Consider the following 27,388-nt stretch of genomic DNA (forward strand, 5'->3'; position numbering starts at 1 on the left):
TACTCTTCTCTCTCTTTTTTTTGAATATGTGTTTTCACTATGTATCTCTTGCTGCTTAGAACTCCCTCTCTAGGCTAGGCAGTCCCAACTCACAGAGATCCATCTGCCTCTGTCTCCTGAGTGCTGGGTTTAAAGGCGTGCACCAGGACTTAGTCTTCTCTTCGTAACAGATGTTTTCTCTGATCATCTGGATAATTTTGTACCTGTAAACTCGAAATGTAAGCACTTCATATAGAAGATTGAGATTATATTAGATACTTTTATAAGTAAAATCTGTTCATAAATTAATATTTATTTTTTTAAAAAATCAGACTTCAGAGCTGAACTATGGGATTCTTTTGTTTTGAAGGCAGGGTTTCTCTATGTAGTCCCAGATCTTTTTCTGTAGACCAGACTGTCCTTGAACTTACAGAGATCCATCTGTCTCTGCCTTCTGAGTGCTGGGATTAAAGGCGTGTGCCACCACTGCGCATATGGAATCTTGAATCTAATTCCTTGTTAAATACCTTCCTAGAAAGAGCCATTTTGTTGTGTGCTTTTAGTATCTTCTTGGCAACCATAGCTATAGCTGACCTAGAAAAATAGAAATTAAATTTTGTATCTGCAAATAGCATTTGACAGAAAGTAAACTCACTTGCTTTATTAACAAGCTATGTTGTACCTTTTGAGGTTAATGTGAGACAGCAAACCTTGAGAATTTTTAAATGGCTCTTATTTGACAATATTATGGTGTGTATGTTGATACATTCTTAAATTCTTGACTTCCCGAGTGTAGAATTCTCTTCCTTTTTCTTAGAGAGGAAATTAATTTTGTTTTGTTTTTTGAGACAGGATCTCATGTAGACCAGATTAGCCTCAAACTCTTTATGTAGCCAAAAATATCCTCAAACTCCTAATCCTTCTATCTCTACCTCCTAAGTGCTAGGTCAGAGACATGTACCACTGTGCCCAGTTTTATAGGATACAACTCAGGATCTCATGTGTTCTAGACAAACATTCTATCAATTGTGCTATATCCCAAGCCCAGGTTTTATTAGTTTCTAAAGGTGCTTTCTTTCTATAAGATATAGATTTATCTCATTGTAATATATTGATTTAGAAAGAAAATTGTAAATGAATAGGTTTAAGAAGATTGTTTTAGAAGTGAAAGTGACGTTTATGTGGCATATGATTGAACCTCACCCATACCAAGCACGTGTTCTACCACTGCATTCCCAGTCCTATTGTGGTTGTTGGTAAGGAGTAATGGGGTGTTTCGGATTTGCTTCAGCATAATCTGGATAGAGAATTGGGAGTAGAATCAGTAAGAATATAGATAAATAAGACCTAGTTGTCATGGGCCCTGTGCTGCTGGCCATCTGGGAGGCTGGGGCAGGAAGACAACCTGAGCAACAAGATTCTGTCTCTGAAAAAAATAAAAGGATGAGCTAGGTGTAGTAAGTAATGCATGTCTTTAATCCTAGCACTCAGGACACAGGGGCAGGCAGGTTTCTGTGAATTCTAATTTATATTTCTAATTCTAAATGCATAATAAGTTTAAGGAACAAAGGTCACCTTTTAAAATGGTTTTAAATTGTTTGGGTTTAAGATTTATCTAAAAAGTTGAGTGGTAAATTTCTGCAAATTCTCTTTGATACTTTTGTACTTAACTGAAAAATATGAAAAGTAGTTATAGCATCATTTTTTTTTGTAAAACCTATTACCTGTATTTTTTTACCAATGTTCCCAGGAATATATTCTGTACTTGTGGCCCTGATGGCTGGCAAAGCCGAAGTAAGATATAACCCAGCTGTTATCCAGCCCCCAGTGATAGCAGAGTTTATCCGAGAGCTTGGATTTGGAGCCACAGTGATGGAAAATGCTGATGAAGGGGATGGCATTTTGGAACTTGTTGTAAGTAGGAACTTATGTATTGTTAGTAGACTTCTAACAGAAACTTGGAAATGCTTTCAGAGAAAAATCGTATAGGTAACTAAAACCTTGGAAACTAGGGTACGGATTGAAAATGAAGGAGACTAGAAGATAGAAGGCTATGACTTAATGGCAGCCTTCAAGCATGGAACGGAATCATCTTTTTAAAAACCAAAAATGGGGGTGGGGGCTGGCAAGATGGGCTCCGTCAGGTAAAGCGCTTGACCATAAATCTGATGACCAGAGGTTAGTCTTTGTGACCTTCATGGTGAAAGGAGACAACTGACTCTGGTAAGTCACTCTCAAACACCATATGTAAGTAAATGCATTTCAAACAGTGCTGTGCATGTTCTTAATCTCAGCATTTGGGAAGCAGAGACAGTAGGATTCCTGGGAGTTTGAGGTCTTAAGGAAAGGGAAAGGAGGGAAATGAAAGAAAACGATAAACCAGCTTTGTACCAAAGTAACTTTAGTGTAAAGAAAAAAAATAGAACCTGATGGGTTAAAAAAAAACCAATAGGACACAAGAAGTTGGGTAGGGAACTGTGTTTGGATATAGGAAGAGTTGTGGGAGAGGAGGTTAATATGATCAAAATATATTGTATGAAATTCTCAAAGAACTAATGAATTAAATAAAATTATAAAAATTATAAACAATGAAAATGTATTTTTATTGAAAATAAAGTTATTTTCATACAATATGTTCTGATCACGGTTTTCCCTCCCTCATATCCTCCCAGATCCTCCCCACCCTTCCAACTCCGTTCTCTCTTAAGAAAACAGACAGACAAATAGAAAAGACAAGCAAGAATAAAACAAAATGAATGAAATAACAAAAAAGAAACTAATAAGCACAAGAATGGTATATGCATGTGTATACATACACACAAACACAACCCCATAAAAACACAAAATCAGAAACCATAATATATTAGAAAAAGACCAGTAAGGTTAAAAAGAAAGTTTAAAGAAAGCAATAGGAGACAACAAATCTCCAAAACTAATTTGGGGTTCACTTTGTGTTGGCCATCTACTGCTGGGCATGGGGCCTGCGCTTAAGTGGGGTTTGGATACCTGGAGGCTCTTGAAGAAACTAACAGCTTCTTGGTTGGGAATGGGAGCTTGTGTCTACTTCCCCCAAATAATGAAACCATTACTTGCTAAGAGATGTTTCCTGGGAAGGAGTCTTTTTCCTGCAGTGAATTCTAGTCATCCAGTCAGGGCAGACATTCTTGCAGGGTATATTTCCAAGAACCACCTGACAGGTGAAATGGTAGCAGTTCTCTGGAAAGGAGACCCTGACTAACCTCTGTGTTCTGTGATGTCCAGTGACTACACTGTTGTTTTTCTTCATGGTTGTGGGCTTTTAGTATCCTCCCACAGAATGCAGAGAAGAGAAGAGAGTGCAGCAGATTGTAATGCCACACAACTTGCTGTTCTTATCCAAATTCCTCTGATTTGGTTTTGAAGAAATGCTTCCTGGATAGTTATAAATTGAAAAACAAATTGATTAAGACAGTTAAGAGTTTTCTTGCTCTTATGGAAGAATTTTACATGAGCTTAACATTTTGCCTACTTAAAATATGTTTATATATACATGCATGTGTACATTTCAGTATGTATTCCACATGTGTGCAGGTACCTGCAGGAGGTCAGAAGATGACATCAGATTATTTGAATTACGGGCAGTTGTGTTAACCTTCTTGGGTCTTCTATAAGACCAGTAAGTTCTCTTTAACTACTGAGCCATCTTTCTAGCCCATATTTACTTAAAAGTTTTTAAAGTGGACTGAATAGATAGATGGCTTAGCAGTTAAGAACACTGGCTGCTCTTTTAAAGAACCCAGGTTCAAATCTCAGCACCTACATGTTGGCTCACAATTGGCTATAACTCCAGTCCCAGGGTATTTGGCACCCTCTTCTGACTTGCAAGGACACCATACACACATGTGGTGCAGAAGCATATATGTAGGCAAAATACCCATGCACATAACATAATTTTTAAAGTTGTTTTTGTGAGTGTGTGTGTGTGTGTGTGTGTGCTTGAATATATACCACATGTATTAGGGTGCCCTTGGAAGCCAGAAAAGGATGAGTGTTATGTTCAGCTAAAGATGCTGGCTCAGTATTCCCAGTCAGTAAAGTAGAGCAATTAAGTAAGGTATGTAATTTCAACAGCCTCCACACATGTGTGTGCATATAGACACACACATACACACACAAAACTTCCCACACATAAACACATATACATACATGCCATTTATGTACAGAACAAAAATAGAATTAGTTTTTCCTTTATTAAATTTTTATCAAGATATAACTCCCATACTACATAATCCACTCATTGAAAATGTACAACTCCATGGCTTTTAGTATGTGTACCTTAGTACAGTTCTCTTCAGAATCAATTCTGGATCTTTTTCATTCCCTCTGAAAATACATCAGAGGTGGCAGTCCCTCATAAAACAAATTCTAATGATCATATCAAAAGTATACTAATTGCAAAGATAAAATCCTGTAAGACAATCCTGTGTTATGATAGTCATTTTTGTTAGAAGTACTAAGTCCTTTTTAATTGAGGATCAGGGGTATTTCCAATAACAAAGGCTTTATTTTTAAACAGGTGAGAGGAATGACATGCGCCTCCTGTGTCCATAAAATCGAGTCTACTCTCACAAAACACAAAGGGATCTTCTACTGCTCTGTAGCCTTGGCAACCAACAAAGCACATATTAAATATGATCCAGAAATTATTGGTCCCAGAGATATTATCCATACCATTGAAGTAAGTGCCATAACTTTGCTTTTCTGTCTTACCTTTCCAGTCAAACACTTCCTGGAATCACATCTGGTTTACATTAGATACTAACTCCTTTCTTTGTGCTAAATTCATCTTGTGTTCTTCAGTGTGTCTTAAGCAGTAATACATATAGGTGCAAAGTTTCAGTGTGCTGTGAAGATGGTGTTCTGATGATTGAAAGCATATTATATATTACTCATTTAGGCAGCAAAACAGTTGATATCTGTGAAGCTGGCATTACTGACTACCTACCCTCCTCAGCAGGTGCTCAATAGTGCTGCCAAGCTTCAGTTCTGGATTCTCACAGCAGAGCTGCCATCTTATTTCAGAAGTGAAATGTTCTCTTATTAAATTGTTACTGCCTTTTTCCACCACAGCTGTCTGAATCAACAACTGCAATTCTGCTGCTATCAGCAATAAGGCTTCAAGAGCCACAGCCTGAGGGAATTCTCTTTCACAGTTATATAAGGGAACTTATCTAAATCTCTGTCCCTCTTAAGAACTTAAGATTCAACGTCGAGGTGGAATTCTGCTCTTCCGAGAGGCTGAATAGCAAATAGTTTACCTCCTCTCTTTCTCCAGCCCCTCCAAAAGTCCTTGTGTTCTCGCCCCTCCTTAAAAACCCTTCTCCACTTGGCTCCCCCCACCACTTGTCAGATAGTTGAGGCAACCTCCTGACCGCAGGTGAGATTCATTTAGTCAAACACATCTTTGCATCGCTAAACAAATATTCCAGAGCATGAGCAAAAGTAACACACCTTCAAATATTCTACAACAGTAACAACCTGAAAAGTGACTTGTTGAGTCCCACGGGACTTGACCCTGGTCACTGTGTCCCCAGAGCTCACATTAGCTCTTTTCACTATGTTACACTGCTAACAGCTAGATGATGGCAGCTGTTTCGCTATCAATAGAAAACATGGCGTCTGTCTGCATCTTACCTAGGTGTAGTTCTCTTTTATACTTAGTTTTATTGGGGAAAATGATTTTTTGTTCATGTCCTTTTTATGGTGGAAGAAGAATGAAAACTATGTAGGCAAGCCCTTGGTCAATGTATGTAATATAGTGCTAGCTTTTGTGCACTGTCAGTGAAAACCTCTACTGTACTTGAGTGAAATTGCTAGTTTGAGAGCAGCAGAATAGGTAGTAGCTAAAATCAATGAGCTATTAATTTCTTTGCAAAATTAGAAACTGAAGCAGTCAAGGGCAGAGAGCTCTGGACAGCTTCATGTTTCTATTCCCCAGAATGACTTTTGCGCAGAAATTGAACTAAACTGTTCTAAGTGATAACAGCATGGTTTAGAGTATCTCTGCATTGAGTTAAATGACATTTTTCTTATGAATTTCCTTAGAGCTTAGGTTTTGAAGCTTCTTTGGTCAAGAAAGATCGGTCAGCCAGTCACTTAGATCATAAACGAGAAATAAGACAGTAAGTACTTTGGAATTGTCAATAAAAGGCAATTCAACTCCTTTTAGAAATTTAACATCCTGTTTGCATGTCAATTTTTACTATAACATTTTTTAAGATTTACTTAAAATATGTATATTATGTTGTGAATGTATGCCACATGTATGTAGGAGCCTGTGGAGCTCAGAAGAGGGCACGGGATCTGCTACTACAGGAGTTACAGGTACTTGTGAGCTAACACAGGTGCTGGGAACTGAACTTAGGTCCTCTGCAAGAGCAGTAGGAGCTCTTAACTGCTGAGCCATTGCTGCAGCCCCAATGACATCATTCTTAGACTGGGTGAGATGGTTACAATCTGGGTTTCTGTATAGTATGCAGAATATTTAGCTTTTAGGTACTCACTAAAATGTGTTTTTTCTTTTAAAAATGTTTCCCATATAAGATGGAGAAGGTCTTTCCTTGTGAGCCTGTTTTTCTGTATCCCTGTAATGGGGCTGATGATATATATGATGGTTATGGATCACCACTTTGCAACTCTTCACCATAATCAGACTATGAGTAATGAAGAAATGATCAAGAGCCATTCTTCTATGTTCTTGGAGCGTCAGATCCTGCCAGGGCTGTCCATTATGAATTTGCTGTCCCTTTTACTGTGTCTACCTGTACAGGTAAGTTACATATTAACGAGTATATTTACTGATAAAGAAAAAAATAACCAAAATGTCGTAGGCACGCACTGTTACTTTCCATTGTTAAATAGAAGTCTGATCATTCCATACTTTATAAATAATTAAAGTAACTAATATATTCCATTTAATCCCTGAAAACTTTATTTCATAATAAAGCAGAGAAAAAGGTTTGATTTTTATTTTATTTTATTATTTTAAATAGCTTGCTTCACATGTCAATCCCAGTTCCCTCTCCCTCCCCTCCTCCTGCACCCCCCACCATCCCCCCCCAGCCTCCCACCCTATCGCCAATTCCTTCCACATAGGGAATATCTAGAGTCTGTCATTTCACTTAGGATAGGGTCCAGGCACTCCCCTAAGAGTCCAGGCTGTGAGAACATCCCTCTTTGTGTTATGGACACACGAAGTCCTTTTGTATGCCAGGGATAAACACTGATCTACTACCCAGGGCCCCATAGGTTGCCCAGGCCTCCTCACTGACTCGCACACTCAGGTGGTCTGGATGAGTCCCATGCTGGCCTCCCAGCTGTCGATCTGGGGTCCAAGAGCTCTCCCCTGTTCAGATCAGCTGTCTCTGCTGGTTTTGCCAGCCCATTCTTTGCCAATTTGCTCATTGCTCCTCTCTCTCTGTTACTGGGTTCCATGGGTTCAGTTCAGTGTTTAACTGTGGGTGTTTGCCTCTGTTCCCTTTAGTCACTGGATGAAGGCTCCAGGATGGTTATAGACATCAAGTTCATTATAGGAATGGGCATTCAAGGTGGTCTCTCCCCTATTGCTTAGCTTGCCAATTGGTGTCATCCCTTTAGATCACTAGAGGTCACACTGGTGCCAGATCTGTCTTCTAACCTATGATTCCCTCTTCCCCCTATTCTACCCCCCACTCAAGCTTCCTGTTCCCCCATGACCTACTCTCTCTTCCTCTTCACCCCTCTCTTCTTCCCAGCTCCCACTCCCCCCCAAAAACTGGATATTCTTGTCTGCTGTCATATATAATTTCTATTTCTTTCTGACTTTTTAGGTATTTGCTTTCTATATTTTTCTACCCTTATTTTGAGATAATTTTTTGCTGTAAAAAGTTACACTTCCATTTAATAAGTTTTTTCCCTTTATTTAATCTCCATTAAAGGTTTAAAAGTGAGGGCTGATGGTGTAATTCAGTGGTAGATTTCTAGCCTAGTATACTGAGAGTCCCAGGTTCAATCCCAGCACCACCAAAAAACCCAAAGCAAAACAAAAAACAATAGCACTAGCAACTAATTAATCCCAGTTGCACTAATGAAAGACAAGCTCTCCTGTTATACGTAATAAACTATTTATAATTGGCTTTTGGAAAGGAGCTAAGTTTACTTAAAAAAAGCCCTTTCCAAAATGTATAAATTTGTTTTGTAGCTTCCTTATTTAGGCTAGCATCAAAAAGAAAAACTTTCTTTATGGTATGAAGTATCCTCTGGGTCATAGAGGATGTCCCTTGGTGTCTTGCACAGCAATTTGAAGCCCTTCTCCTACACATAGCTCTGCTAAAATACAAACTTGCTCTAGCTCAAAGTCTCCTTACAGCCAGGTGTGGTGGTGCATACCTGTAATCCTAGGAGTTACAAAGCAGAGGCAGGAAGATCTTATCAAGTTCAAGGCCAGCTGGGATACATATGAGGATCTATAACAACAAAAATTCCTCTTAGTGTTTATGGATTAGTTAAAAGACAAAGGATGTAAACATTGATACTTTATGCTAAGTTCATTTAGGTATCCATATGAATTTCAGTGTCTAAGGAAATTCAGTAATTATCACTCTTCTGTTACAGTTTTGTGGAGGCTGGTACTTCTACATTCAGGCTTACAAAGCACTGAAGCATAAGACAGCAAATATGGATGTGCTGATTGTACTGGCAACTACCATTGCATTCGCGTACTCTCTGGTTATTCTTCTGGTCGCAATGTATGAGAGAGCAAGAGTGAACCCTATTACCTTCTTTGATACGCCTCCTATGCTCTTTGTCTTTATTGCCCTAGGTCGATGGCTGGAACATATAGCAAAGGTAAAGTAAGAAAGGTGACATTTGTTAAAATATTGGATCAGTCAAAGACCTTAATATTTTCTAGACTGCTTATTAGAAATATGTACTGATTTATGTAGCTAACCATTTTAGTTTTAGCATTATCTTCAGGAAATGTACCAAATTTATATTACTGCCAAGGAATTGTATATCAATGGTACTTTATGAGAGGTATTTGAGAAGTACTTATTTGTTATACCAGATTATTAATTGAGAGTTGATTTGGCCATGTGGCTTAAAACTGATGTCAAAGTCCATCCATGCTCCCATGTTGTAATGAAAGTCAGTTTCTAATCCTGTTCCATGTAACTTTATGTTTAGCAGAGTAGAAAGCCCTATACAGTTTTTTCCCTGACTGTAGTCTAGACAATCACTTGCTATTTCTGTCAGGTCACTGTGCTCTCATTTACTAAGCCATTCTTTTCAATTAAATTGTTTTCCAAATGTGTCTTTTAGATAGTCCTAGATTGAACATATTCATGTCTAATAGTCATCTCCTGTGAGCTGACACCTTAAGAGTAATTAGTGCTGTCTTAAAGGGCATATATTTCTCCATGGTCTCATGCTATAAGCTGTGGCAAATTTTGCCAGTGAGGGTCTATTAGCAAAATAGGTTTCACTACAGAGTCTTCAACATTGCATCTTATCTAAATTCTTGCTAAGTTAATAGATGTTAAATGGAATTACAAGATGGCTTTAGTTTGAGTTTCTGGATGAAAATTTCCCCATATGTTGAGTATTTATATTCCCTCTTGAATAATCTACTTATTCATGTGCTTTTCTCATGTATGAATTAGATTCCTGATATTTTTCTAATACTTGTATTTCTCTATAAATTTTACATAGTACTTTTAAATGCTTTTTATAAGATATTCATTTTCCAATAAACATTTTGTTTTGGTTTTTCGAGACAGGGTTTCTCTGTATTGTTTTGGAGCCTGTCCTGGAACTTGCTCGGTAGACCAGGCTGGCCTCGAACTCACAGAGTTCTGAGATCTGCCTGCCTCTGCCTCCCGAGTGCTGGGATTAAAGGCGTGTGCCACCAATGCCCAGCTTCCAATGAACATTTTTTTCTGATTAAATATTTTAAAACTGATGGTTGAGTGTATGTTGAAGGTTTGAACAGTTTCTTTCTTAGCATCGTTATTGTGTTTTAATTTATAGGGCAAAACCTCAGAAGCTCTTGCAAAGCTAATTTCACTACAAGCAACAGAAGCAACTATTGTAACTCTTAACTCTGAAAATCTTCTCCTGAGGTATTTATCTTCATTTCCTTATGTAATTTGTCTTAAACATTTTATTGTGGTGAGTATACATATGCCTTGGCACATGTGTGGAGGTCAGAGGACAGCTTGTGGGAGTTTCCTCCTCCCATGTAGGCCCTAGGGATAGTACTCAGGTTGTTAGACTTGGAAGCAGGCACTCTTACCTGCTGAACCAGCTTATTGATTTTCTTTTGTAACTTCTTATGCTATTTTTCCCCTTAGTGATTCCTCCTTTGACTAAAGGAGAAGGTAAGGAAGGAAGGATGGAAGGAGCTGTTCTATATAAGAAGAAACATAAGATACCTGATGACAATTTTGTAAAACTACTGAGGGTTTCATGTAACACAGGCTGATCTTGAACTCACTGTATATAGCTCAGGATGACTTTGAACTCATGATTCTCCTACCTCCACTTCCCAAATTCTGGGCTTCCCAATGTATGTTACTATAGTACTATTTTTTTAAGCTTTCACTTATTCAGTGATTGTTATTTTGTTTGTTTGCCTTTTTGAGACAGGGTTTCTCTGTGTAACAGCCCTGTCTATCTTGGAACTCACTTTGTAGACCAAGTTGGCCTCGAACTCATAGAGAGCTATCTGCCTCTGCCTCCTGAGTGCTGGGATTAAAGGTGTACACCACCACTGTTCATTCAGTGATTATTGAATAAATATTTAGAATGTCTGCTTTGGGCCAAAACTTTGTTCAGTAGTTACAGTGAGGAAAGCTGATATAGATAGTTGTTGCTAGCATAAATGTTGGTCCTAGGTTCTGTTGGTAATAATTATGGAGCTATAAGCTTGGCATGATCTCCAAATTGTGTGTGTAGAGGTTAAACTGAGAAGCAGATGCATGACACCTTTTATGTTAACTTATGTGCAGTGAAGAACAAGTAGATGTGGAACTTGTACAGCGTGGAGATATAATTAAGGTGGTTCCAGGAGGCAAATTCCCAGTGGATGGCCGCGTTATCGAAGGACATTCTATGGTAGACGAGTCCCTCATCACAGGTATGTTCTGTCAGAGGATCGTGCCATGAAAGTGAAGTGAATCCAAAGTGATAATGAAAAGCAGAACCAATAAATGTATAAATAATGAGCTAAGAAGATGAGTTCTTTAAAGATTGCCTTCAGTTTCCTCAGGTTTACTAGGATTTCGGTATGTTGTTGAAGACTAAACATTGAAGATTTCTTTTTTTAAAGATTTACTGATTTTTTTTTATGTGTATTAGAGTTTGGCCTGCAAATGCTCCTAACTGCTGAGCCATTGCTCTAACACCCACATTGAAGATTCTTAATTACTAGAATGCACAAGAACAAAGTTATTCAGTGCCTTGTAGAGTCAGGTTGACTTTGGCAAATTTCCCAGAGCAGATAAATATTCTGTTTTCCTACCTTAGCAGCTGATGTAGTCGAAGCTGGGCCACAGTTTGAAGTTTTCCACATCACGGCAGCTTGAAAAAAGCAGACAGGGCTGGAAGATGTTTAGAAATCTTGGCTAACAGAGTCCACTGTGGATCAGAATCAAAACAACACCTCTCCCACCTCTGGAAGTTGTAGTGGATGCTTAGTTTATTTATTAATTTAGAACTCTGTTTCCCAGTGGTCTGCTATTGCCAATTTGGATGAGATTTTTTTTAGTTCTATGTCTTAGACTATGTGGTATAATTTAGTGTCACTGAGCCTGGCCTGCTAAGCAGTTGTCGCAGCACCCTACTCCCATCCAGTGTTACAAAGAAAAATGCCCTCCCCATTCTGAAATGCCCTTTGAGAACTTCTGCTCTACGAGTAGAATGAAACTCCTATAGTGTCTGTGGACAAGAGCTAACATGGTAAGCTTTTCCAGTTCAAAGTCTACATCCCTCTGTTTGGCCTAAAACTGAAGTGGGAAAAAAGGAAGGGCAACTTTTACCTTTGCAAGTGTCCAGATTCTAGTTCGAGAAGAATGTCTTTTCTAGGTATTTGTTGACACTAAATGAATAAACATGTTTCAAGAGGATAGTAATCATTTTTGTTTTCCGATTGTTTTCTTCTTCCTTCAGGGGAAGCAATGCCTGTGGCTAAGAAACCTGGCAGCACGGTGATCGCAGGTTCCATTAACCAGAATGGATCCCTCCTTATCCGAGCAACCCATGTTGGAGCAGACACAACCCTTTCTCAGATTGTCAAACTTGTAGAGGAGGCACAAACATCAAAGGTAACCTAGTCCCCTAGGAGAAGCAAAAGGTGTTTTCTTTAAAGCTTCCTACTATGAATCTTGATGTGTATTTTCTTTTGATCTAGTTGCATTCATGTGGAGTTTATTAAAATATTTCTGTCTATGCTAACTACCAAATATATTCTGTATTTCAAAAAAGATTTAAAGATACTCATTATTATTATTATTATTCTAAATTCTAGGCTCCTATCCAGCAGTTTGCAGACCAACTTAGTGGCTATTTTGTTCCTTTTATCGTCTTGGTTTCCATTGCTACCCTCTTGGTGTGGATTATAATTGGATTTCAAAATTTTGAAATTGTGGAAACCTACTTTCCCGTAAGTGACTTGCAACAACTCTTGACTATGTGCAAAATATTTTGTGAATCTTTTGTAGAATTAATTAAGTGAAAATAATTTTGAGGAGCTGGAGAAATGGCTTAGCAGTGCACCTACATTGGGCAAATTGCACCCATCAGCTACAGCAGAATTTGATGTCTCTGGCTTCTGAGAATACCTGCACTCATCTTCACATAACCACAGACAGATACAGACACAAAAGAAAAATAAATAAATGACTTTGAGCCAGGTGTCATAATACAAGCCTGTAATTTTAGCACTCAGGAGGCAGAGTCAGGCAGATCTCTGTGAGTTTAGGGCACCTCTGTAAGTACCAGGTGAACCAGGGATGAACAATGAAACTTTGTCTCAAAACAAACACACTTTGGAAATGAGCAATATTGACTGAGAATATAGATGGTATAATGATGCCCAGCATTTATTAGGCCATGAGTTTATCCTCAGTATCAAAAAGAAGGAAGGAAGGAAGAAGGGAAGAAATGAGAGAAAAGGAAATGAAGACGGGAATGGGTAAGAAAAGACAGACCTAACGAAGAAATTCCCAGTGTAGCAGTCCCTCCTTCTACTTTGGGAATGTATTTTAAGAGCCCCAGCAGACGACAGAAACCACAGCTATTACCTAACATTGTATGTGCCACCTTTGACCCCAATATAGACACTTATACACAGACGGAATGCCTTTTCCATCTTAACTAAGCACTGGCATGCACTGCGCTTATGACCTGTGTAGTCTTGAAGTATGACAGCAAAACCAGCACAATTTTCTGTTTTATCCTTTACATTTTTGTGAATAAGAGATATGTTGTTATTGTAGAAGCATACATAGCATTTCTCTGTCATATATAAACTGCCATCATGACACTTTTACACATTGGGAACACTAATAAAACATGGATTCTACATAAGTGCTGCAATACTTCAGTAACTATTCAATAACTAGGAGACACCTAGTAGGTTGCTGTTGCTAATGGCAGATTGTGTGTGTGTGTGTGTGTGTGTGTGTGTGTGTGTGTGTACACATACACATGTATGTGCTGTTCAAGTAGGACAGAAGAATATTTTTGTATGCTCATTAGAGTGTTCTTTTTAGTATTTTTGAGACAGGCTCTCACCTTGTAGCCTTGTCTAGCCTGGATTTCTCTATGTATAGCAGGCTAGCCTTGAGCTTCTGCCTGTCTGTGTGTCTTGAGTGCTAGAACAAAAGGTGTAGGCCAACATGCCTAGCTGGTAATGACATCTTATAATTCTCATTTTGCATATCTCATTGTGAAGGTTGAATAAGATAACATACATTTGTGTTTATATGACAGAATCTCATGGTCTTGAACTTGTATGTCAGGGATAACCTTGTACTCCTGGTACTCCTGTCCCCACCTCCCAAGTATTGGGATTATAGGTGTGTACTATCACACCTACCTAAGATAATGTATTAAAGAATACATTTTAATTGATTAACTAATTAAGTTTTTGCCTGTTTATATGTCTATACACCATGTTTGTGACTGGTACCTGTGGAGGTCAGAAGAGGATGTTGGATCCCCTGGAACTGTACTTATAGATGTCTGTGAGCTAATATGTGTGTGCTGGGAGTCCAAGTCAACATGTGGGTGCTGTGACTCAAACCTAGGGCCTTGTGAAGACCAGCCAGCACTCATAACTGCTCAGCCAGCTCTCCAGCCCCCAAAGAATACCTTATAATTAATGTTTATAAAGTGTTAATGTCTACTCATCAAATTCTCTGATGCTTTCTAAAGTATAGCTTTGTAATGTAGTAAAATAGATCTGTGATGTGCTTCGCTTTATTTTACGTAGGCAGTCTTTAATGAACGTTGTATATGAGATTCCTCTACTCCTGTATCTTCTCAATCATTTCTTCCTTTCTCCTTTCTTGTCGAGACTTGGCTTTCCTTTCCAGGACTTTTTAAATATACTTTTCATCCAGCTCTAGCCAGGTGATAACCACTTTGCTGAGGTGTATGCCCACATGGATGAAAAGCTGTGTCATTAGCCTTTTCCCAGTGCACTTATCCAATATAGATGACATATTTCTTCCTGTACACCTGGATCACTTGGCTAACATGCTGGGCTTTGCCGTGTCCTTGAAGCACAAACTTTATCATCCCTTGAATGAACATAGACAGAATATAATACTTCTTCTGTCTCAGCTCTTTGGAAAGAGGAGACAAACATGATCTTCCTCCCAATGTGAGAAAAGATGCATTGAAATGCCATTTGTCATTCTTGCTTCGGGCAGAAGTCATAAAGGGATTGAACTCCATTTTGGTGTCTGTAGACCCAGTGACCCTAACTTTAGATATAAAACCGTATACTTAACTTCTCTTTTTGTCAGTTGTGAGGTAGGGATAATAATGCCTAAGTTAAAACATGGGAATTCACATAGGTGAGAACACACAACCTCCATGAAAACATTCATATATATGATATATATGAAAGTCTAAGCTTAGATATCTCTGAAAATCCCTTCTAACTTTCTCTTTTTAAACATTTTAAAGACTTATCTTTAATTATGCATAAATGTGTGTATCTGTGTGTGGAAATATGCATGTGAATGCAAGTGACCATGGAGACCAGAAAAATGGGCAGAACCCTTGAAGCTGGAGTGAGAGGCAATTTGGGTTACCACATGTGGGTGCTGGGAACTGAACTTGGGTCATCTTCAATTGTTCCTAACCTCTTTGAACATTTTTAACCTTTATTTTACTTACTTTCTTAGTGTGTGATGTATGTATATGAATCTTGGAACATGTATGTGGAGGATAGAGAACAACTTTGAAGAGTTTGTTGTTTCCACTGTAATTTCTTGGAATTGGGCTGAAGTTGTAAGGCTTGTGTAGCAAGCAATCTTATCTGCTGAGCCATCTTGCTGGCTCCAACTTTTGTTCTTAAAACGAGTATTTAAGTTAATGTCTTTAAAATTTTGTATTAAGTCTAACCTATGACCTCAGGATCACAGAATCGGAATTTGTTCACATTTATTGAAAATTATGTTGCTAATAGTTTTTCTAGATATGGAAAGATTGTGGAGTTCTCTGTTCCTTATTTTTCTCCATAGTTAGTAACTCTGGAATCATCAAAACTGAAATTTTGACGTTAGGACTACTAGTTAACCAGTTTTCCTGTATATTAAGAAAATACATGTTAGTAGCTAGGTAGTGATGGGGGGTGTCCATCTACAAGGTAGGATATGTGATTTTTGACACTAGTTTTATTTAAACAGGCTTGAACTTTGTTTCATTTGTTTTGCACAGCTCTAACTGTAAATGAATAACCGAAGTGCATATCTTTCTTCTAAAGGGCTACAATAGAAGCATCTCGAAAACAGAAACCATCATACGCTTTGCTTTCCAAGCCTCTATTACAGTTCTGTGTATTGCATGTCCCTGTTCGCTGGGACTAGCCACTCCAACTGCTGTGATGGTGGGGACAGGAGTAGGCGCTCAGAATGGCATACTTATCAAAGGTGGAGAGCCACTGGAGATGGCTCATAAGGTAAGAGTCTCCAGAACTAACAATTGTACTATCAAAGCTTACACTCACACCCCTACTAAGAACTAGGCTTCTAGTTCGTTCTTTCCATGTAGTTCCTAGGCTGAGCTCTTCTGGGACCACCCTGAGTGTTGAAGTAGAAAAGCTGTGATGTTGGTTCTTCTTCAGATTGCCCTTAGTTATTTAAGATCTCTAATAATATTTCCTCAGCCATCCCCTCCCAGTAGACCTTAAATGGAGAACCTGTAGTTCAAACCCATCTTGGATTACAGTACTTGCCTGGGAAAGTTGGACAGCCTCCCAGGGTTCTGACTTATTTGTGTTTGACTCCATATTATGGGAGCTGCACCTGCGGTGGCAGTGCCTTTGCTGCCATCAGCTGGTAGTTTGCAGTTATGACTTCAATTAAAGCCATGCTCCCATTAATACAATTTTATTACAATGATATAAAACATACATAGATGCATGGAGGATACATAGCACATGGCTTAGAACAGATCTGCAACCTTGAATAGCTTGTGTGTGTGTGTGTATGTATGTATGTGTGTGTATGTGTGTGCGTGCGTGCATGTGCGCTAGGACATTTAAAAACATATATGGGTGTATTGCATGAATACACACACACAAGCTATTCAAGGTATGTTAATGTACCACAAGCATGCAGAGGCTAGAAGATGGTGTTGGATCTCCCTGGGACTGAAGTAATAAACAGTTGTGAGATGCCATGTGGTTGTTTGGAACCAAATGTGGGTCCTCTGGAAGAGCAGCCAGTGTTCTTAACCACTGAGCTGTCTCTGAAGCTCTAAGAAAAATTTTAAAGATTAGTTTTCATTTTTATTCATATGTGTGGGCACCTGTGGGGCCAGAAGTGTATGTCAGATCTCCTAGAACTAAGTTACAGGTTGTTGTGAGCTGCCCAACATGGGTGCTGAGTACTGAACTGGAGTCCTCTGCAAGAGCACAAGTGCTTTTAACTCCTGTGTTATCTCTCCAGTTCTCAGGCTAGTAATATTTACAGAAAAAAAGTTGGCGTAATTTCAGACCTTAAGATAAGGGTTCCCTTTTTGCAGCTGTTGGGCACCTATCCAAAGAACAAGGGCACTTCCTTATGTGACCACAGTACATTTATCAAAATCAAGAATTTAATATTGACAATGCTGTTATCTAATCTGTAATTTCATGTTCTGTTTGCCTCTGTTGCTTCCCTGATACCCTTTACAGCAGTTTTTCTCTTATCTACAATGATGCTTTGAATATTATTCTTATCTTTTTTATACCAGTTCATGGGGCTGTTCACTCTTCAGGTTTCTCATTCTGAGTTTATAGTGAAGTAAGCATGGTCTCTCCCAAATTCTTCCCTTTTCCAGTGTGGCCTAACTTTCTCCGACTGCTTCCCTGTGCTTTCTCTTAACAACCCAAGTTCTTAACCAAGACCTAGTCAAGGCAAACAACCCAGCTGGGTTCCCTTCAGCCTAACGTTTGCATTTTCTCTTAGTCATCTGTTGTCTACACAGATTTCTCCAATGGATCTATAATTCATTAGTACTGGAAACCTTTGTGTTTTCCCTAGAGGCGCCAGTGGCATCTCTTAATTACCTATTACCAGTCAACCCATAACTAACAGCTCTAGTTGTTTAACATAAATTCACAGGCATTTAACAGGATTAAAACTGTTGGGTAGGGAAGTTGGTTGCTACCTGATGACTACCTTATAGGCCATCCTAGAACTTTCATTCAGTGACTGATGGAAGCAGAGGCAGACACCCACAGCTAAACATTTACTGAACCCCTGGAACCCAGTGACAGAGAGGAGGAGTGATGAGCAAAGGAGTCAAGACTGGGCTGGTGAAACCCATAGAAACAGCTGACCTGAACAAGGGGGTGCTCTTGAACCCCAGACCGACAGCTGGGAGGCCAGCATGGGACTGATCCAGACCCCCTGAATGTGGGTGTCAGTGAAGAGGCCTGGACAATCTATGGGGCCCTGGGCAGTAGATCAGTATTTATCCCTGGCATACAAATGGACCTTGGGTGCCCATCCCACAATGAGGGATGCTCTCTCAGCCTGGACTCTTGTGGGATTGCCTAGGCCCTGCCCGGAACGAAATGACAGACTCTGGATATTCCCTATGGGGAAGGGAGTGGGAATAGGGTGGGGGGCTTGGGGTGCAGGTGGGGGGATGCAGGAGAGGGATCTGGGATTGACATGTGAAGCGAGCTTGTTTCTAATTTTTTTAAAAATGTAATAAAATAAAAAAGAGTATTAGTACTCCTTTGATTCACCCAAAGATGATAAGTTGATGAAGTTGTGAAGCCAAAGGTCAGTTTATTACGAAATGAAATAGCAGTCTGTTAAAAAGAAATGTGTTTCTTAGTTCTGGGAAGATGATGTCATGTGGGTGAATGCATTGTGTTTTTAACTTTTCTCCAGGTAAATGTAGTGGTATTTGATAAGACTGGAACCATTACGCATGGAACCCCAGTAGTGAATCAAGTAAAGGTTTTAGTGGAAAGTAACAGGATACCACGAAATAAGATCCTGGCCATTGTGGGAACTGCAGAAAGTAGCAGCGAACACCCTTTAGGAGCAGCTGTAACCAAATACTGCAAACAGGTACAATTTTACATTTCATATTCATGTTGTCATCTCATAGAGGAATAATGCAGACCAAATCTGGACTGGCTTTTGAGTATCAATTTGTATATAAGGAGCATGAGGATAAAGAGAATTGTATTTTCTTATGAATATATTGGGCTGGTAATGTAGCTCAGTTGGTACAGTACTTGCCTACATGCTTGAATCTCAGGGTTTGATCCCCAGCACCAATACAATGAGCATGCTGGCCATGACTTTAATTGGAGAACTTAGGAGGTAGAGACAGGAGGTCGGAAGTTCAAGGTCATCTTCATTACATAGTAAGTTTGAGGCCAGCCTAGACTATATATGACTTTGTCTGCGTAATTATTGATTATGCCTTAGTTTTTTTTCACATAGACAACTGTAAACATAAAAAAAGAAATGAACTTTGATCTTACCACACAGTAACTCCTATTTGACATAAAACATTAAAATAGAAGTAATATGTGTTAGCTAGGCAATTGTGCCACACACCGTTTTTTGTTTTTTGAGACAGGGTTTTTCTGTATAGCTTTGTAGACCAGGTTGTCCTTGAACTCACAGAGATCCACTTGAGTGCTGGGATTTAAGGCGTGCACCACCACCACCTGTCTTGTATTATTTTTTTTTCACTTTTTTATTTTTATAATTTTTTGGAAATAATCTTATTTTACATATCAATCCCCCCATTCCCTCTCCCTCCCATCCACCCATGCCCCCCACTGACTCCCCCAACCCACCCACCATTCACTCCCCAAGAATAGTGAGGCCTTCCATGGGAGATCATCAAAGTGTGTCACATTGTTTGGAGCAGGGCCTAGTGCCACACACCTTTAATCCCAGGACTTGGAAGACAGAGACAGGTGGATCTTTGTGATTTCCAGACCAATATGGTCTACAGAGCGAGTTCCAGGACAGCAAGAGCTACACAAAGGAACCCTATCTCAAACCTCACACACATACCAAAAAAAATCTATCAGTGCTATTGCTAGATCAAATGTTGCTTAAAGTTTCATTTCTCATAACTATTACTAACATCCACACAAATGGTTCTATTAGTTTGTACCCACACCAAAAGTTTTGAGTGCCTGTCTTCTCATCTACTTATCAAATCTGTTCTTCTAATTAAAAATTAATACACCATTTATTTATTTGTTCACTTATTTACTCATTTATTTATGCATGTATTTATTTATTGTGTGTGCTATTTGTTAGGAGCTGGACACTGAAACCTTGGGTACCTGCACAGATTTCCAGGTTGTACCAGGCTGTGGCATTAGCTGTAAAGTCACCAATATTGAAGGTTTGCTACATAAGAATAACTTGAAGATAGAAGAAAATAACATTAAAAATGCATCCCTGGTTCAAATTGATGCAATTAATGAACAGTCGTCAACTTCATCTTCTATGATTATTGATGCTCCTCTCTCAAGTAAGCTTGTAGATTTTTGTAGATTCCTCTTTTTTTAGCATGAAATTTTCTTATTCTCTTTTTGAAAGTAGATTCTTCTTTCATATAATACATCCTGACTATAGTTTCCCCTCCCTGCATTCCTTCCATCTGCCCTCCCCTCTACCCTGGATTGACACCCCCTCCAACTCCCGTCAGAAAAGGGGAATCCTCCAGTAGCAACAACCAAACACAACAAAGCAAACTACAATAAGGCAAGGCAAGGCGAAAGCCCTCACACCAAAGCTGGACAAGGCAAACTAACAGGAGGAAGAGTCCCAAGAGCTGGCAAAAGTCAGAAGCACACCGGCTCCCACTATTAGAAGTCCTATAAACACTCTACGCTAACAACCATAACATATACACAGGGGACTTGGTGCCAGCCCATGCAAGTTCTGTGTTTGCTGCTTCAGTCTCTATGAGCCCATATGAGCCCTGCTTAGTTGATTTAGTGGACCATGTTCTCCTGGTGTCCTCTATCCTCTCTGACTCATACAGTCTTTCTGCCCCACCCTCTATAGGATTCCCCAAGGTCTGAGGGGAGGGACCCAATGAAGACCTCCAATTTTGAATCTGTCTTTCTGTATCATGTGTGGTTGTGGGTCTCTGCATCTGCTCCCATCTGCTGCCAGAGGAAGCCTTTAAGGATGACTGGACAAGACAATTGTCTATGAGTATAGTAGACTATCATTAGGAATTATTTTATTGATGTTTTAGACTAGTCATGTTTGTTGCTACCCTAGGTCTCTTGACTGTCCAATTACCTATTCCTGGTCATCCAAACAGTGTTGTGCATGGGTTCCCTCTCCTGGACATTATAAAAGCAGGTTAGATTGTAGGTCAAAGGTTTTGTGGCTGGGTTGTCCACATTTCTCTTTCAGTAGCCTGCAGAGTACCTTCCTGCACCAAAGAGACTAGAATGTAGGGGTGAAGGCTCCATACAGGCACTGTCTCAACTTTCGACTTCTCCATGTTCAGTAAAATGTGTGGATGCTATCCTTGGCAATGGGGCCCTGCTGTCAGTTTTTGGGGAGCAACTCTGTCCTAGTATCAGCCTGTGTTATTGAGAGATCTCCATGGCACCCCTTTAGTCAACAACGGAACCAAGTGGAACCCAGTCCCACCACTGAAAGCCTTGTTTGACTATAAGAGAAGAGATGACAATTTAAGCTCTGTATACCCCATTGCTAGGAGTCCTCACTAGGATCACCCTCATAGATTCCAAGAAATTCTACCACACTAGGTTTCCACACTACACTCCAGATGTTCCCAAATTCTAGCCATCTCTCCCTACATTCTTTCCTTCCATACCATCTCCTACTTGCACCTGATCCCTCCTGTTCCCTTCTCCACCTGTTCCCAGTCTACCTGCAAATTCTGTTCTATTTTTCCTTCCCAAGGAGATCCATTTACTCTGCCTAGATTCCTCCTCTATACCTTTCTGGGACTATGGATTGTAGCTTGGTTATTATTTACTTAACAGCTGATATCCACTTATAAGCGAACACATACTATATTTGTCTTTCTAGGTCTGGGTTACATAACTCAGGGTGATGTTTTTCTAGTTATATCCATTTGCCTGCAAATTTCATAATGTCATTTTTTTACCTGCTAAATAATAATGCTCTGTTGTGTAGCACATTTTGTTTATCCATTCTTTTGTTGAGGGACATATAGGTTGTTTTCAGTTTCTGGCTATTATGAATAAAGAAAGTCATAATAAACATAGTTGAGCAAGTGTCCTTGTCGCGGGATGGAGCATCCTTTAGGTATATGCCCAAGAGTTAGGTATAGCTGGGTCTTGAGGTAGATAGATTCCTAATTTTCTGAGGAACCACTATTGATTTCTACAGTGGCTGCCCAAGTTTGCACTCCCACCGGCAATGAAAAGTGTGTTGCCCTTGTTCCACATCCTCTCCAGCCTGAGCTGTCACTCGTGTTTTTGACTTAGCCATTCTGGCAAGTATAAGATGGAATCTCAGAGTAGTTTTGATTTGAATTTCCCTGCCTGATGGCTAAGGATGTTGAACATTTCTTTAAGTGATTCTTATTTTTATATCCAGTTTCTTGAGTTCTTTATATATTTTGGTATTAGCTCTCTGTCAGATGTGGAATTAGTGAAAAACTTTTCTGATTACGTAGACTACTGCTTGCCATGTTATCTTTAGCCTTACAGAAGTTTTTCAGTTTCAAAGGCCCCATTTATTGTTGATGTCTGTGCCCGTACTATTGGTATTCTGTTCAGGAAGTTGTCTCTATGCCAATGTGTTCAAGCCTATTCTCCATGTTCTCTTCTAGTCTGGTTTTATGTTGAGGTATTTGATCCAGCTAGCTGAATTTTGTACAGGACAATAAATGTGGATCTATTTGCATTTTCAACGTGTCTCTTTTTTGCCAATCCATGTGATTTTATTACTATTGCTTTGTAGTACTGCTTGAAATCAGAGATGGTGATTCCTTCAGCAGTCCTTTTATTATTCAAGATTGTTTTAGCTATCCTGGGTTTCAGATAGCTAACTTATACAAGCTATTGTATAAGAAACAAAATGGACAGCATGATTGCACTTCATCCAATCCAATTTTACCACAGGCCTTCTGATGACATTACTTACTCAGAAAACTTTGCTGACTGTGCTTATTGACTTCTGTCTTAGTTAGGGTTTTTTTTCAGGTTTTTCAAGACAGGGTTTCTCTGTGGCTTTGGAGGGTGTCCTGAAACTAGGTCTTGTAAACCAGGCTGGTCTCAAACTCACAGAGATCCACCTGCCTCTGCCTCCTGAATGCTGGGATTAAAGGTGTGCGCCACCACCGCCCAGCCTTAGTTAGGGTTTTTATTGTTGTGAAGAGACACCATGAACATGGCAAGTCTTATAAGGAAAACATTTAAGGGGACTGGTTTGCAGTTTCAGAGAGTCATTTTATTGTTATGGCAGGGAGCATAACAGAATGCAGGCAGACATGGTGCTGGAGGAGCAGCTGCAAGTCCTACATCTTGCAGGCAACAGGAAGTGGTCTGAGACACAGGGGAGTATCCCGAGCATAAGAAACCTCAGAGCCTGTCCTCACTGTGACACACTTCCTCCGACAAGGCCATACCTGCTCCAACAAAGCCACACCTCTTAATAGTGCCACTTCTTATGAGATTATGGGGGTCAATTATATTCATGTAATTACATTCAAACTCCCACAACAACTAACTACTCTAGGGTGATGAAGATAAGTCTGAGCTGATCTTCTATGATCTTTCTCTAATCTCTTTCCATAGCTGGTTGAAATTGTACATCTTTCACAAGATCCTGTGGTCCTCTTCTTTCTCCCCTCTTTAAATAATCTCATTGAGTTAATTTTGTGTTGGCTATCAACTCTTGGACACAGGGCCTACCCTAGAGTGTGGTTGATGACACTCTTTGGAGAAAACTGATTTTTCCTTTGATAATGGGTGTTAATTGCAGACAACTTCTTGGTTAGGGGTAGGACCCATCTAACTTGAACCTGTGGAGGTGTTGTGTATGCTGCCACAGTCTGAGTTCATATATGCATAGGTCCTGTTATGTCCGGAAGACACTGTTTCCTTGGAGTCATCCCTCACATCTTAATATTTCTGCTCCTCTTTTGCATAGAACCCTGAGCCTTGAGGGGAGGGTTTGATGGAGACTCCCATTTAGGACTGAGTATTCCAAAGTCTCTCACTCTGCACATTGTCAAGTTGTGGGTCTCTGTGTTAATTTTCATCTTCTGCAAGAAGCTTCTCTGAGGGGGATTGAGTGAGGTGCTGATGATGATCGATGGGTATTGCAGTATGTCATTAGGAGTCATTTTATTCCTATGATTCTTTAGCAAAATAATAACATTAGCTTTTAGCCTACCATGATCTAGCTAGTCTCAGGATTGGCCCCTTTAGTAGTGCCAGGTATGGGTTCCATCTTATGGGTTAGACCTTAAATCCAATCAAAACAAGGTTAAACCACTCTGCTAACATTTATATCACTGTTGCACTCGTATGTCTTACAGGCGGGTCACTGTTGTAGGTTGCAGGGTTTGTTGCTGAATAGTGATACTGATGGCCTACCTTTCTCCTCCAGTGGCATGCATAGTACCTTCTAGTACCCTGAACACTAACTAGTAAGTAGGAACAAAGCTTCTAGTTAGGCACCAGCTGGACTTCTCCATGTTCTGTTCTATGACATGTTGTTTTCAGCAACAGGGCCTTACCAGTAGAGAGCAAATAATCTTGGCAGTGGCTTGTGGTATTTGGGGGGGGGTGTTCCATGAGGCCCCTTTATGTCCTGCCATTTTCTACTCATTATATCACTTCATTTACTGGTTTTTTTTCATTTACTGTTTTTTCCATGCAGTGACCTCACCCACAAACAGCATCTATCTGCTTATCTTTCTAGACTTCACTTTCATCTCGTTTTCAGTAACACCCTCGCTAACATACACTGATAGAAATACTTGCTCTTCTTAAATTATAGCTGTACTTCATTTCTATTAGACACACTACAAAATAATTATTTCCTGGTCATTTATACTTCCCTGTGATTCTTTTTCTTTTTTTATGGTTGTAATATCAAGTAACTGACATGTAGGAAATCATTCAGCTTTTTTGTTGAGTACTGTGTGTTGTGGACTGTTAACACCACTTTAAATGATCATCAGTGAGAGTGGAGGTGTGACTCAGTGGTACAACTCTCCTACAGTTCTCTTCTCCCTTTGTGCTTAGTGTGTGTGAAGTCCTGTGTTTAATATCCAGTACCACTGAGGAAGTAGATGGGAGCTAGGAGCAAGGAAAGAAGCTGAGAGATGAGTTAGTGGACTGTTTCCATAACCCAGGCAAAACACATCAATGGCTCAGACCAGTGTGGTAACAGTAAAGTTTGTAAGAAATGATCAAGTTCCAGATGTATCTTGGAGGACAAGCTGAAAGATTTTATTGCCAAATTAGATATATAGAATGTACGTTAAAAAAAAGAGTCAAGGGACTGGAGAAATGACTCACCAGTTAAGAACATTGGCTGCTCTTCCAGAAAACATGGGTTCAATTCCAAGCACCCACATGGTAGCTTATACCTGGCTGTTAACTCAATTCCCTGGGAATCTCATGCCTTCTTCTGACCTCCGTGGGCACTGCGTGCATGTGATCCACAGACATATATGCAGACAAAACACATAAAACTAGTTTTTAAAAATTAAAACGCAAGAGTCAAAGTCATGCCAAAGTTAGTAGCCTACCTATTTAGACCATTTAAATCATATAAAGAAGACAAGAGGAACAATACTGGAGACAAGATCAGGAGTCCAGTTTTATAGAAGTTATATTTGGGTGTCTGTTAGCTATTTAAGCGTAAATATCATATAAATGGAAATATTAGGAAGGTAGTTAGTTGTCTACAGGGGCCCGAAGATCCAGGAAAGAGACCGATTTAGAGAAACAGAGTTAGGAGTCATTTGCTTTGTAGATCTGTGGTGTTGAGTACTATAATCACTAGTTACATGTGATTATTTAATTTTGGGGGCTGGAGAGATGGCTCAGAGGTTAAGAGCACCGACTGCTCTTCCAGGGGTCCTGAGTTCAATTCCCAGCAACCACATGGTGGCTCACAACCATCTGTAATGAGATCTGGTGATTATTTATTTTTGAGTTAATTAAAATTTAATTTTATGTAAAATCCAGCTCTTTGTTCATTTTGGCCCTCAGTAGCCACATGTGTTGGCTAGTGGCCATAGAATTAAATAGCAGGTATAAAGCATTTCCATCATTGCTGAAACAACTGTTCAAACCACACTGGGTTTACTAAAGTAAAGGTCACTGGTGCATTGTGGGAACAGTTTATTGGAATAGTAGAAACTAAAGCTTTATTTGAGTGGGTTGGTTCACAAGAAAATGGGAAGTAGTGAATTAGAGACAGCTAATAGGGGAAATACTCTTCTTTGTGTACAGAAACAGAAATGTGACAGCTAGAGCAGTGAGTACAGGAGAGGTTTCTTCTGTTTTTAAAGATAAGACAGTATGCGGCAGAGATGATGATAGGAAATGGATTATTCAGGAAGGAGAGAAGAGAGTAGTTGGAGAGATGTTCTGGAATAGGCAGAGGAGGGTAGAGAGATGGCCTTCGGCAGGCACAGGCTCTGTTTATAGCAGAGGAAAAACTGTGCACCTAGGAGGCACAGGAGCTGGGGAGATGTGGCCATAACAAGGCCTCTTATGAGTCCAGGAGAGGAGATTTCAAATAGTCATCCTGAAGAAATAATGGGTGGACTAGGGTCATGCAGTCAAACATCTATTCCAACAGAGCTAAGGGCTCACTTAAAATTAGTGGTTACAGGTTTAAAATGAAACATCCACATGGTTGCATATTTACATGCAGCCACATTAGCTGCATGCGAATTGTGGTGTTGGAAGTTCAAAGGGAAAACCTTAGTAAGAAGGGAACCTCAGAACCAATACATTCTCATCCCCGCTCTCCATCTTGCTGGAGATTGAACCTAGGGCTTCCTTCATACTAGACAAGCACTCAGCCACTGAACTATACCCCCAGCCCTTGAACTGGCACTTGAACAGTATGATGGAATTTGCTATTTGGAGAGTAATCTTACAGACCTTGAGTGACGGTAGCAACATGGGCTCAGAGGTATATGGAAGAGCAGAATGTATTCCTGGAAAACTTGAAAATCACTGTCATAGGTTATATTCTACCAAAAATGCATTATAGTGTCTGCAAGGTTAGGCAGGAAAAACTTGCATCATAAGATGGATTTAAAGGTTAAATAAGCTTACTGAATGTTTTCTCTGTACTTCTAGATGCTGTCGATACTCAGCAGTACAAAGTCCTCATTGGTAACCGGGAATGGATGATTAGAAATGGTCTTGTCATAAGTAATGATGTAGATGAGTCCATGATTGAACATGAAAGAAAAGGTCGGACTGCTGTATTGGTGACAATTGATGGTAAAGTTTCCCTGAAATATTCTATGACACAATTGTGATCTCAGTCATTATTTTATGTGTCTGCGGGATTTAAACTATGAGGTATATTTCAAAGAGGCTTGAATAGAAAGTTAAAATGTTAACAAAATTGTTTACTATTAATTAAGGATTTTCTTACCAACTGTTGTGGCACATATACTTGTGAGC

At 39.6% G+C, this 27,388-nt stretch overlaps 1 protein-coding gene and 1 pseudogene across 1 annotated transcript in view; one reads left to right on the forward strand and one right to left on the reverse strand.

Moving 5' to 3' along the window:
• Positions 1–27,388, forward strand: part of Atp7a (ATPase copper transporting alpha) — a 110,647-nt gene that overhangs the window by 69,519 nt on the left and 13,740 nt on the right. Inside the window, exons 7-19 of the mRNA XM_040744317.1 lie at positions 1,730–1,893; positions 4,535–4,696; positions 6,064–6,140; positions 6,562–6,787; positions 8,611–8,844; positions 10,027–10,118; positions 11,007–11,134; positions 12,166–12,320; positions 12,524–12,658; positions 15,995–16,189; positions 18,618–18,800; positions 20,019–20,235; positions 27,056–27,202. Of these exons, the coding sequence (XP_040600251.1) occupies positions 1,730–1,893; positions 4,535–4,696; positions 6,064–6,140; positions 6,562–6,787; positions 8,611–8,844; positions 10,027–10,118; positions 11,007–11,134; positions 12,166–12,320; positions 12,524–12,658; positions 15,995–16,189; positions 18,618–18,800; positions 20,019–20,235; positions 27,056–27,202 (2,115 nt within the window). The remainder of the gene's footprint in view (positions 1–1,729; positions 1,894–4,534; positions 4,697–6,063; positions 6,141–6,561; positions 6,788–8,610; positions 8,845–10,026; positions 10,119–11,006; positions 11,135–12,165; positions 12,321–12,523; positions 12,659–15,994; positions 16,190–18,617; positions 18,801–20,018; positions 20,236–27,055; positions 27,203–27,388) is intronic.
• Positions 14,526–14,958, reverse strand: LOC101828065 (annotated as a pseudogene).

This window comes from Mesocricetus auratus, unplaced genomic scaffold (genome assembly GCF_017639785.1).
Source record: "Mesocricetus auratus isolate SY011 unplaced genomic scaffold, BCM_Maur_2.0 Super-Scaffold_100003, whole genome shotgun sequence".
Lineage (NCBI taxonomy): Eukaryota > Metazoa > Chordata > Mammalia > Rodentia > Cricetidae > Mesocricetus > Mesocricetus auratus.